This window comes from Neophocaena asiaeorientalis, unplaced genomic scaffold (genome assembly GCF_003031525.2).
Source record: "Neophocaena asiaeorientalis asiaeorientalis breed wild unplaced genomic scaffold, Neophocaena_asiaeorientalis_V1.1 scaffold606, whole genome shotgun sequence".
NCBI lineage: Eukaryota > Metazoa > Chordata > Mammalia > Artiodactyla > Phocoenidae > Neophocaena > Neophocaena asiaeorientalis.
In genome coordinates, this window is record NW_020173687.1 from 1,668,434 (window position 1) to 1,680,917 (window position 12,484).

A 12,484-nucleotide genomic window follows, 5' to 3' on the forward strand; every position below is an offset into this window, starting at 1 on the left:
CAGAGCCCACATGCCGCGGGAGGAGCTTGGGGTCTGCCGCCTGTACCCCGTCTGGGCCCTCCCCTTCTCTCCTGTGACGCCACCTTCCCGGGCCTCAGTTTCCTCCCTTGTGCAACGTGGAGATCCCGCCGGTGCTGCTCTCGTAGGGCTGTCACGGGGACCAGTTAGGACAGTGGAACAGAGGGAACGCTGAGCAAGTGTCAGCCGTCACTACCAGGGAGGCGTGGAAGAACTTTACAGGATTATGTTAAACAGTACTCCCCTCTCCCCCCGCAGACATTGAAGCCTTTAGGGGTTACTGCCTGCCCTGACCCCTGAGGCTGTGGCCCCCTGGGGTTGTGGAGGGAGGATGGGTTGGATGCTTGAAGCCCAGTGCCTGGGACTTGCCCCTCCCCCCAGGGTTCTGCCTCTCAGTCTCCATTTGGGTCCATGCCTGCACATCACCTCCCTACTCCCTACTCTGTCTCTGATGCCTTTCTGTCTCGTGCTGCCGTTCTGCTGTTCTGAGCCAGTTGGCTGGTTAGAGACTAACATGGAGACGAGGAAGATCTGGAAAACTCTATTCTCCGTTGATTTCAGCCGCGTTCCTCTGGAGTTGAGACCCCTGTGCTGTAGACAGGGCGTGTGCGTGCGTGGGGACTCACAAAGGGCCCTCCCCTGACTGAAGATCCAGAGCAGTGTTCAGGGTCTGCCGAGGTTTGTGCAGTAAGACGCAGATGTGGGATATTTCACTTTATGTACCCTAACTATGTAGGACAGTTCGTTGTAAGTGTCCCGTTTACTTCCTTTTCTGCAGCACAGTGACCGGTCTTTAGGCCCAGGGAACACATGCCTCTTACTGTAGTGCCTTTGTTACTTCTTTGGCGCTTGTGGCCAAGAATACAAGAAATCCACAGAAGTATTGATTTCCCAGGTTATATGCGTTCCTTAAAGACCAGGTCGGAGACTTTGTTAAGGAGTGTATTACAGTTTATACGATGGAGGTTCCGATCATACACTTTTACTTGTTAAGGAAAGTTTAGACTTAGGGTGCCTTCCCTGAGGCTGGTGATTGGCCTGGGGGCCCTTGAGCGCGCTGGCTCTGTACTAGAGGATGGAGTGTTGGGTGCGCCAGGTGCTGGGAGCTCCTTTCACTTGTCTCTCCTTCTAGGCGACCCCTCCTTGTTTTTCAGGCACCCGGGACCCCCATTATTGCACGGCAGGTGACCCCGACGACCATACTCAAGCAAGTGTCTCAGGCCCAGACGACGGCGCAGCCCAGCACCGCGCTGCAGCGCTCTCCCGGGCTTCAGGTGAGGCCGGGGCTCCGTGGTGCCCGTGGCGCAGGGGTCAGGCCTCGCGGGTTTGGGTGCTGGATGCTAAGTTTTGGAGTTTGGGGAACGCAGCGTAGATCAGTTGCTTTTCTTTAAAGTCGCATAGAGTTTAACACCAGCAACATTCTTAAAAGCTTCCCGCTGTGCCGGAAGTACAATTGAAAACGTCGCCTTAGTAACTGCATCTGTGAAGCAGAGAAGATCTACAGCGCGTGGGGTGGGGGTGGGGGGAGAGAGAGAGAGAGAGACAGAGTGTGCGTGTGTTGCTCGCGAACTGTTGCTGCACCGAGGAGAACGTGTCCTCACTGTGTATGTGCGTTCGTGCGTGCGATTCTCACAACACCCCTCCCTGATGGGCGCGGACACGTGCGGTGTGAGAGGCTCCGGACCCCTGTCCCGGTGTGGCCTCGGCCGGCCTCTCTGCAGCCGCACCTCGTCCAGTGCTCTCTCCACTCAGCCTGGTCTTGTCCTCCTTTGCCTTTTGGCGTCTGCAGCCGTGACATTGCTTTTCAGAACAGCTGGAGGAGCAGTTGGGTCCCAAGTAACTGAACTCAGTGGCCTCCCGCAACAGGAGCTGCCCAGGCAGCGGCACTTCCTGAGACGGGGTCTTCTGGCCCGAGTTCAGTCTGATTGGCGCATCTGAACTTCAGTTATAGTGAAAGGAACCTTTTCTGAGAAGGCAGTGAAGCTCATGGTCAGCTTTTGCATGAGATTTAGTAGAAAATAAGTTTATCAACATAGGTTCCCACAATCTCAGAATCATCCAGGTGAAACGTGTATTCATCTGACCAGTAGAAGCAAGTGTGAGGAATAAAGTTTGATGTAAAGGAAAACTCCCAAGAATTGGAAGTGCCCTGGCTGTTTCTGGGTGTCCCGAAGCAGCTCTGCTCTTCCCCTTTTGCTGCCCAAAGATGGCTGTTGGTCAGTTCTTTTATGTTTCTCCTCTGAAGTTTTTTATTTGCCATTTTGTAGTTTAAAAAGTAATACATGCTTAACGTTACAAGTGAAATACACAGATAATAAAGGAAGAGCCCATCATCTCTTTCGACTCCTCCCGTGAAACCAGTGTCCACAGCCTGGGGGTGCAGACAGCTGCCCGCCCACCCCCTGCCTTAGCGGCCGTGCTGTCCGAGTCCCTTGCCCGGCCTGGGGCCTGGTTGCTTAGAAGAGCCGCAGGCCAGTCATGCTTGGGGTTACACTGCCCCCTATCTTCCGAAGTCATAAGAGAGTAACGTTTAAAAAGTTGGAGGAGGCTCCATTTTTAAATTGGAAAAGTGCTAATTAAAAAAAAAAGCAGTAAATGTTTGCATCCTGATTGGTCACGTAGACTAGAAGTCTCGGGAATTTGACCGAGGACAGTTGTTGTTTGATGTCTAGCTGTTTGTTGGCTTAAATATATTCGTTTAGCAAAGTGGCCCCTCCCTCCCAACACCAACTACATCGAGTCCCCGCCTGCTCTGAAAACCCCCTTTCCAGGATGTTTCTGGATGTGACTCGCTTTGGGGCAGCAAAGAAAGGTTGGTCCGGCAGCGGTGGGGGAGCCCGGGACCCCGACGAGTCCTGGTGCCGCCCCCCGCATGGGGGGCGGCCTGCCCGTGTGCATGTGACGTCCTGGCTTCCTTGTCACCAGCCTGCCTGCACAAGCCAGGTGACGGGCTTTTCAGTTGGTTTCTCTGTTTGTTCTTTTCAGTTCTGAGACGGGATCTGGTTTGGTTATTAAAAGATCATTTGTTTTGGTCACCATGTGACTTCTAGGATCGACTTCTGACAACCAGGTTCTTCCCGGCCATTGGCTTCGTTTCTGTCAGTTTTTGCTGCAAAATACTGCTTCCTCGGTGCTCAGGAAGGTGGCCCTCGGGGACACGGTCTGCCGCGGGGCTGGTGTGGTCCCTTGAGGCCGCACGTCCCGTGGGGTCCCGCCTGCTACAGGGAGTCTCACGAAGGCCGTCTCCCCGCAGCCTCTATCTACCTTGTGTTTTGGCTTCTCGTAGCCTCAGCTTGTTCTGGGTGGCGCTGCCCAGACACCCTCACTTGGGACGGCGACAGCTGTTCAGACGGGGACACCTCAGCGAACGGTCCCGGGGGCCACCACCACCTCCACAGCCGCCACGGTGAGTGCCGCCTCTCGGCTGCGATTTGGGGCCGTGTGTGTGGTTCGTGCTGCCTCAGAGCGCCAGCCGGCCCGGGGGAGCCACTGCCGCGGACGTGGGGATGCGTTGGGGTCTCCACGGCTCCATATGAGTGGGTCTGAGGGCAGTGGTCTCTGCAGGGCCGCAGGAAGGGTCCACCACCCTACACGAGGCTTTTGGGCTGTGGGGGACGTCTGTGGGATGGAACCCAGACCAGGTGTGTTTAGAGGGGTGACACGGGGGCCGGGCTGCACGGCGGTTGCGGCCCGTAGAGCAGCAGCGTTGCCCCCTTAACATTTATCTCCAGCAGTTGTCCTGCACACGTGTGAATCTTTAAACCAATGGGATCGTGCTTTATTTATGACTTATGTTTTTCACGTTTCTTTGCTGAGTGTTTTTCAGCATCTTTAGTATCTGTGCCATAATTCAGTTTCTTTTCTTGTGCACTTAGGTAGGGATCAGTTTTTCTTTATGATAAGCAATATCAAGGTGAATGTCTTACAGGTCATCTTTTTTACATTTATTGGTTATTAGTTACATTTCTAAAAGTAGAATTGCTGGGCTGAGTGAGCTGTAAACTTGGGTTTGGACCTTCGGAGCACATGTCCTGGTTTATACTCCCATCATCAGGCCGTGAGAGTTACTGCATTTTCCTCAAAGAAGTTTAAGAAAAGAAATACACACTTCTTTTTTTTTTTTTAAAATAAATTTATTTATTTATTTTTGGCTGCTTTGGGGCTTCATTGCTGTGCACGGGCTTTCTCTAGTTGCGTCGAGCGGGGGTTACTCTTCGTTGCGGTGCGTGGGCTTCTTACTGTGGTGTCTTCTCTTGTTGCGGAGCACGGGCTCCAGGCACGCGGGCTTCAGTAGCTGCAGCACGCGGGCTCGGTAGTTGTGGCTCGCAGACTCTAGAGCACAGGCTCAGTAGGGGCTTCAGTAGGCTTCAGTAGGCGCACGGGGCTTCGTTGCTCTGTGGCATGTGGGGTCTTCCCGGACCTGGGCTTGGCTCGAACCCGTGTCCCCTGCGTTGGCAGGTGGATTCTTAACCGCTGGGCCACCGGGAAGCCCAGAAATACACATTTCTTATATGATACCCATGTCTTAGTTAAAAGCTGTGATGAAAATCTGCCTTTTAAGAGTTTTTTGCTTACATCTTTTTAACTTCTATCCAGGAAACTATGGAGAACGTGAAGAAATGTAAAAATTTTTTATCTACGCTAATAAAACTGGCTTCATCTGGTAAACAGTCTACAGAGACAGCCGCTAACGTGAAAGAACTGGTACAGAATCTGCTGGTAAGAGCTCTGTACGCCGGCCCCTCTGCCTTAGAGTGCTGTACTTGGCCATGGGGGTGGGGTGCGGCTGGAGTCTGGGCCCCTCTGCCCACCACCCTGCCATCCGCTCGCCAGCCCGGCTTCTCGGAGCCTCACAGCGTGCTGGCCGCAGAGGAGCGATGTAAATTCACCAGATGGAGGGTGTTTAAAGGCCCTTGCTCGCTCCTCCACCTGCTCTACCTTTTTCACGGAGGATTTTTTTTTTTTTTTAATATTTATCTGTTTGGTTGCACGGGGTCTTAGCTGCTCACAGGCTCCCTAGTTGCCGCAGGTGGGCTCCCCAGTTGTGGCATGCGAACTCTTAGTTGTGGCATGCATGTGGGATCTAGTTCCCCGACCAGGGATCTAACCCGGGCCCCCTGCGTTGGGAGCACGGAGTCTTATCCACCGTGCCACCAGGGAAGTCCCTTTCACGGAGGATTTTAAGTGATACAGAAGCGGAAAGCAGAGTGACAGCCCTTCTGGGCCACCTGCGGGCTTCATCGGTCATGAGTTCTTATGTGACTTTGCATCTGCTGTGCCCCCGTTGCCACCCACAGCCCCTCCCCAGTCTCATAAATACTTTAGCACGGATGCCTGGACATAACCTGCGAACACAGGATCCCTTGCAGCCCCCAGGTGCCCAGAGGCTGAGTCCAGTGTTGCCTGCAGGGCTTGGTCAGCGTCAGTCAGGCCCACCTGTGGCAGCTGCCTCTGTTGTTGCTGGTAACCTGGGGGTCCCCTCCTTCCTGCTGTTTTCCTTTCCTCTTGGTTTCTCTATGCAAGGAAACCTGGTGGCTCAGCAGACGGGCTGTTGGACTTTTCTGTCCTGCTGGTGGGTTCGCTGGCTCAGACCCTCTGCTCGCAGCCTCCCTTCCGTGCCGAGGCTTGAGCTGGAGGGGTGCCACCCTCAGGGGCTGGCTCTGTGCCGTCTCTGCAGACCATGTGGGTTTGGGGCCAGAAAGGAATGAAGTCCCGCTCTCACAAGCAAAAATGATTGCTTCAGATGCTCCTTAAATCTTTTCAGGAAACCCAAAGATTGAAAAATCATCTCACCTCCTGCGACGAACAAGAACTCCCAGCTTTTTGTTTGTTTTAATTATAACAATTTTACCTTCTAATGAAAATTTCTAATTAAATAAACGCCGTTCCCTTTCTTCCCACGGTCCTTTGTCTGTGGTCCCTCCCCGGCGCTGGAAGCGTGGGCTCATCTCGTCGACCCTCCGCATCCATCCCCCCACCCCCGGATGAGCCCAGTGCCGTCCCCCTTGTGCTGCGCCCTTGTCAGGGCACCGGGACCCCCGTTCCGCCCTTGTTACAGGACCTCTTTGCAGCCCTGGCCGCTCCCACCTTGAACTGGGCCCAGTCAGCCACGGGCTTGGCCCCCCAGTCCCCACACCTGGCTCGCTTTGGTTTCCAGAGTGGCGTCTGGGCCCTCTCGTCTGGGTGCTCGCTTCTCCCCGCCGGTGCCCCAGCTGCTCTGGGGTCTCGGCGTAGGTGTGGTCTCTCTGGGTAAGGGTGTCCCTGGTCTGCGGTACCTTCCAACTTGGTCACGAGGGTACTTTTAGGCTAGTCTGTCGCCTGGCAAAATGCCTGATGTGCGGTGGGTTAGGTGCCACGTAGATGTCCCGTGGGAGCTGGCGTAGGGAAGTCGTGGGGTGGGCCAGTGAGCCCCGATGGGGCGGGGCACAGGGAGGGCCGGGGGCCTCACGCACGCCCGGGAACTGGTGTCAGCTGAGCACGTGGCCCCCGGGCCCCCCCGCACCTTCGTGCAGTGCAGGACCTGGCGTGAGGAGCAGCCAGTCGTAAAGCGCGAGACCAGAGAAATGCTGCATAAAGATATGCGTGTGCGCGTTTGTATTCGTGGAGGAATTTCAATGTGAATTTTATTTTTAAGGACGGAAAAATCGAAGCAGAAGATTTCACTAGTAGGTTATACCGAGAACTTAATTCTTCACCTCAACCTTACCTTGTGCCTTTCCTGAAGGTAATTTGAAGCCGCCTGCGAGCACCCAGCGTCGGGTGGAGGGGCGGGCGCGTCCCGGGGAGGGGTGGGCTTGCACGGGTGTCACCGGTGCGTTTGCAGGTTTCAAGCCCCCTGAGACAGAAGGTTAAGTTTTCTCTTTCGAGGCTTCTCTGTAAGTTACGAGACCCCCGCCACTGAGGCCACAATGTTGTGTCACAGCCGGGGACTGCAAGGGGCCCTCTCCCCGCAGACGGGGGCCCCGTGCCGCTGGGACGAGGGTGTCTCTCAGATGCCTCGGCTGCCGTAATGCGCTTAACTGCATTTCAGAAATGGCGCTTCTGCTTTGTTTTTTAAACAAATTGCAGCCAGTTGTCACTGAGGGTAACCCTGCTCAGTGGCAGTCGGGGGACAGTGGTTTGGGACGCCGGCACCCGGCGTCGCGGGGCGTCTCCTTAAGGCCCCAGACCGACGCTGTTTGGCCGAGGACGTGTTCTCAGGGTCGTGTGTTTTCTGAGTGGAGGAGGGAGCCGACCCTGTGTCTGTCTTTCCGCCCAGAGGAGCTTGCCCGCCTTGAGACAGCTGACCCCCGACTCCGCGGCCTTCATCCAGCAGAGTCAGCAGCAGCCGCCACCGGCCTCGCAGGCCACCACCGCGCTCACGGCTGTGGTGCTCAGCGGCTCGGTGCAGCGCACAGCCGGGAAGACGGCGGCCACCGTGACCAGTGCCCTCCAGCCCCCTGTCATCAGCCTCGCGCAGCCCACGCCGGTGGGCGTCGGCAAGCAGGGGCAGCCCACGCCGCTGGTATGGAGGCCAGAGCCTCGCCCTGCTCCCCCGCACGTGCCCGGCCGCCCGCGGCTCAGAGAGACTGCCAGGGAGGACCTGGGGTGGGATCTGAAATAGTGAGGTGTCAGCCAGGGGCCGAGGCCCTGCAGCTTCGAAATTTATTTCTCAGTAAAACGAAATAAGCCTACTGACTTTTGCCCTTTGGCACGTCCGTTGTCTGTACTGTTTCGGGCGTCCCTGGTTTAAATGGACACAGTGTGTTTGTAGTGGATCTTTTAGCTGGACGTTATCTTTGATTAGGAGCAATGGCCCAAATACACCAAGCTGACGCTAAGTGCTTGGCGCTGGACACGTCAGGTTTCGTGGTCTGGGACCGAGCTCTGCAGCCGTCGTTTGGGGCTCGGAGGTCCTCGGGAGGCGCGGCTGCTGACGGTGGATTTGTCTGTGGTTGGGATCCAGGCTTCTGGTCGTGTAGCCATAGAAAAGGGTGTCTCTGCTGGGAAGAGTTTAGGATTGAATGTGCTCCTGCAGGCACGTGGGGTTCGCCCAGGGTAGAAAGGCAGTTGCTAGTTTTTCAAAAAAATTTCAAAGGGATTTTGTTCCTATACAGACGGTTAAAAAAAATTAAAACAACGCAGGTCCTCACGTCACTTTCGTAGGTTGTGGAGTGTGTCTTACGATAATGCGCGAGTGATAACCAGGCGGGCAGTCAGAGTCATGAAGGGTGGTGGTCTCTCACCTGCTCAAGTTAAAGTCTGCATTTGTTCTTGCCTTGATTGGTGGTGAGGAAGACAGGCTCCCATGGGAGGTGGAGCCGTGTGCGTGTGTGTGTGTGTGTGCGCGCGCGCGCGTGTGTGCACGCGTGCTTCGGGCCAAAGTGCAGGTGTGAGATCAGGGCTCGCTCGCATGCCCCTCACTGGAGGGGTGGAGCTCGGCCGCGCTCTTGCAGAGTCGGGCACCACCGGTCCATCACCTGCTTCCCTTGAAGGCCGTAGAGACGTGAAACCTGGAGGCTCTTCCCTGAGTTTGTGGCAAATCTTGGCCTGAACCTCCTGCAGGCAGTCGTGTGTCTGCTCGTTCTGGACAGTGTGAATTTTCATAGGTTTTGTTGCAGAAATAGCTCGGCCCCGGGCACCACCCATCCCTCCCCGTGTGCGCTGTAACGTTAAGAGCATGCCCACCAGGCGACCTTCGTAAACTTCAGCAGCTGGATTCTGATCCAGCCCTAGAGGCTCTGGAAGGGATCTGAGGGGGCGCCCCGGCACCTGTGCTCACATCTGGGGAGGAGAAGTCTGTTCCACGCTGGTTTGCAAGCTCACCAAACACTGTCCTCCAGGCGCTGGCCTCAGGGCCCCACGTGTGGCTTCCGAGCAGTTAATCTGCCCCCAGGAGCTTACAGCCTGATGCAGTGTCCCCGGCTGACCCTCCTGGTCCTCCCGGAAGGCTGCCCGCCCCCCGCCCCGGGCAGGGAACAGGTGTGGGAGCCCCCTCCGCGGTGGGGGCGGGGGTGGGACGTGAGCTCACGTGCCCCGTGGGCTCTGCTCCAGGTGATCCGGCCGCCGCAGGTGACGCTGACACAGACGCCCATGGTGGCGCTCCGGCAGCCCCACAGCCGCATCGTGCTCACCACGCCCCAGCAGGTCCAGCTGAGCCAGCTGCAGCCAGGTGAGGGCCGGACGCGTGCGCGCGTGTGTGCACGCGTGCTTCGGGCCAAAGTGCAGGTGTGAGATCAGGGCTCGCTCGCATGCCCCTCACTGGAGGGGTGGAGCTCGGCCGCGCTCTTGCAGAGTCGGGCACCACCGGTCCATCACCTGCTTCCCTTGAAGGCCGTAGAGACGTGAAACCTGGAGGCTCTTCCCTGAGTTTGTGGCAAATCTTGGCCTGAACCTCCTGCAGGCAGTCGTGTGTCTGCTCGTTCTGGACAGTGTGAATTTTCATAGGTTTTGTTGCAGAAATAGCTCGGCCCCGGGCACCACCCATCCCTCCCCGTGTGCGCTGTAACGTTAAGAGCATGCCCACCAGGCGACCTTCGTAAACTTCAGCAGCTGGATTCTGATCCAGCCCTAGAGGCTCTGGAAGGGATCTGAGGGGGCGCCCCGGCACCTGTGCTCACATCTGGGGAGGAGAAGTCTGTTCCACGCTGGTTTGCAAGCTCACCAAACACTGTCCTCCAGGCGCTGGCCTCAGGGCCCCACGTGTGGCTTCCGAGCAGTTAATCTGCCCCCAGGAGCTTACAGCCTGATGCAGTGTCCCCGGCTGACCCTCCTGGTCCTCCCGGAAGGCTGCCCGCCCCCCGCCCCGGGCAGGGAACAGGTGTGGGAGCCCCCTCCGCGGTGGGGGCGGGGGTGGGACGTGAGCTCACGTGCCCCGTGGGCTCTGCTCCAGGTGATCCGGCCGCCGCAGGTGACGCTGACACAGACGCCCATGGTGGCGCTCCGGCAGCCCCACAGCCGCATCGTGCTCACCACGCCCCAGCAGGTCCAGCTGAGCCAGCTGCAGCCAGGTGAGGGCCGGCGGCCGGGCCGCTCTCCCCAGGGCCCTGTCTCCCTGCTTTTTAATTGCGGTGGAACTCACGTGACACAGACTTGGCCATTGTAGTCACGTGAACAGGTGGACAAGTCAGTGGCGTTAGTGCGTTCCCAGGGCAGTACGATGTTTACAATTACACATTCAGGACTGGGCTCTTAACCAGCAGTCATTCCTACATTCCAGAAAGTTTGATGAGATACAGGAAGGCAAATGCGTGAGAGATGCCGCTTGTGCTCTTACTCTAATCTAGAGTTAGTAACCCAACGTTTCTGACGTTTTAGGAAGCCTCCTTGTGGTGGGCTGGGAGTAGTGGCCCTCCCTGCAGCCCACCTAGCACCGGGGACAGCAGTGTCTCCATCTCCGAGTCCGTGTGCGGGGGGCATACCCTCGTCTCTTGTTTTGCAGTCCCTGTGGTGAAACCTGCCGTGTTACCTGGAGCCAAAGCTCTTTCTGCCGTCTCGGCACAGGCAGCCGCTGCACAGAAGAACAAGCTCAAGGAGCCCGGGGGGGGCTCGTTTAGGTAAGGGGCGGGCCGTGGCTCTGGAGGCGCCGGAGGGAAGCGCCTCGCCCGGTGGCCATTGGTGCTTTGAGGCTGCGTTCATTCCCTACACACACACACGCACGCACGCACGCATGCACGTGCGCGCGCTCGCCGTGTGCGTGCTTTCCCACAGAGCGGCTCAGGGACGTTTGCCGCAGACACAGGGTGGGATGGCAGAGCACCTGACTTTCCGCGCGAACCAGTGGGAGGTTTGTGTCTGTGATACGATGGCTCAGCCTTCTGAGCGCATCACAGTCGTAACAGAGGACGCTTCTGTGTCCTCCTTTCAACCTCAGAACCTTCAGAGATGCTGTGCTTTGGTCTCTTGACGAGCAGCTGGTCTGAGCATCGCCATAGGAAGGGCTGCAGTGGCTCCTTTGGTTCGGATCCAGCAGTAGCAAAGTGCATGTGTCGGGGGACCTGGGTGGTCCTTCCCTTCCCTTCCCAGACGCTTCATCCCTCAAGCTGTTAGGGAGCAGGGCAGGTGTTGGCAGTGCTGGAGCCGTGGTGGCCTGAGCCTGGGTCGGTCTCCAGGCAGGGCAAGGAGATGGGTGGCTGGCACAGTCTGGCACGGAGGGCGGGGGCCCGCAGGGGTGGGGAGGACATCCACGAGGGAGAGGGCGGGTGGCGGAGATGGGAAGACGCGTCCACCTGCAGGTGTGAGGGAGTTAGAAATACAGAGAGGAGCAAACGAGGCGAGCCCGGTGGGGTCGGGTCGGGTCGGACGTCCGGCTGTGAATACTCTGGAAAAGCTATGGCTGGAGCCGCCCGCTCTGCCACTGGAGGGGCCTGGGATTGGTGACACCGTGATGGCAGCAGCACACCCAGCGCCCAGGTCTCGTTTAAAACTGCTTCCCCCACGGTAGCCAGGGTGCCTTAGGGGGCTGCTGATTCCAGGCCGGAGTCAGGAGGGTGCAGGACGAGTTAGTGCACTTTGTTTGGTCAGAGAGCAGTGCTCAAGTGTCAGAGTTCCCAGAAGCCCCCAAGTAGCCCCCTCCCGCCAGCCGTGTCTGTAGTGACATTGTACCTGCTGGATAAGACAGGAACCCGAGCCCCTAGAAACGAGTCAGTGGGTGGTTTAGGGAAACGGGATTTGCACAGTCTCAGACCACCTCCCCCGAGGTCCTCGTAACTACACAGGGAGGGAGGGGCGCCCCGACGCAGGGAAGCGGGCAGGGCGCCCCTGCGCTGGAGCTCCGTGTGCAGGGTGAGCAAGGCCCCTGACTCGTGTGAAATTCCTGCCAAAGGTGCATTGCCCGCGGCTCGTCACAAAGGGACGTCCGTCAGAGGGAAAATGAGGACACGCTGCAGAACAGCTGGCCTGTGACCTTCCAGGTGTCAGGGGCACGAGAGTCAGGGAGGGGCTGCAGAGACGTGGCAGCAAAACGCAGCTCGTGGTTCTGAGCTGGACCCTTTGCTGTGGGAGCCGCTATAGGGACGGTTAGCCAAAGCTGGGGGTCTGCGCGTGGCTGGTGGCCCGGTTTCAAAGGCCATCCCCCCGGTTCCGTAGGGGATGCCTCTGTCCACAGGGAGCCACACTGCCGTGTCCTGGGGGTTGGGGGTTGGGTGTCAGGTCGGCCGCTCACCCTCAAGTGATTCACGGACTTCCCTTTGTACTGTTCTTCCAGCTTTTCTGAGAGTTTGTGATTGTATTAAAAATAATGCTGTGAGATCATTTAAAAAGGGTTTCACAGAACAAACTCCTTGAAGCAGTGAGTAGGTGCTGTGCTCTCCGTGAACTTGGCATTGACATCTGTGTGCAGAGACTCCCACTCTGCCGTACCTTGGGGTGGGTCTTCCTTTAAAAGAACAGATTCGGGCTTCCCTGGTGGCGCAGTGGTTGAGAGTCCGCCTGCCGATGCAGGGGACACGGGTTCGTGCCCCGGTCCGGGAGGATCCCACATGCCGCG

At 57.5% G+C, this 12,484-nt stretch overlaps 1 protein-coding gene across 1 annotated transcript in view; it reads left to right on the plus strand.

Annotated features, from left to right (window-relative positions):
- The window catches only part of TAF4 (TATA-box binding protein associated factor 4), a 72,481-nt gene that overhangs the window by 39,993 nt on the left and 20,004 nt on the right, over positions 1-12,484 (plus strand). Inside the window, exons 3-9 of the mRNA XM_024750196.1 lie at positions 1,173-1,292; positions 3,305-3,424; positions 4,615-4,737; positions 6,653-6,742; positions 7,277-7,522; positions 9,052-9,169; positions 10,439-10,553. Coding sequence (XP_024605964.1) covers positions 1,173-1,292; positions 3,305-3,424; positions 4,615-4,737; positions 6,653-6,742; positions 7,277-7,522; positions 9,052-9,169; positions 10,439-10,553 — 932 coding nt within the window. The remainder of the gene's footprint in view (positions 1-1,172; positions 1,293-3,304; positions 3,425-4,614; positions 4,738-6,652; positions 6,743-7,276; positions 7,523-9,051; positions 9,170-10,438; positions 10,554-12,484) is intronic.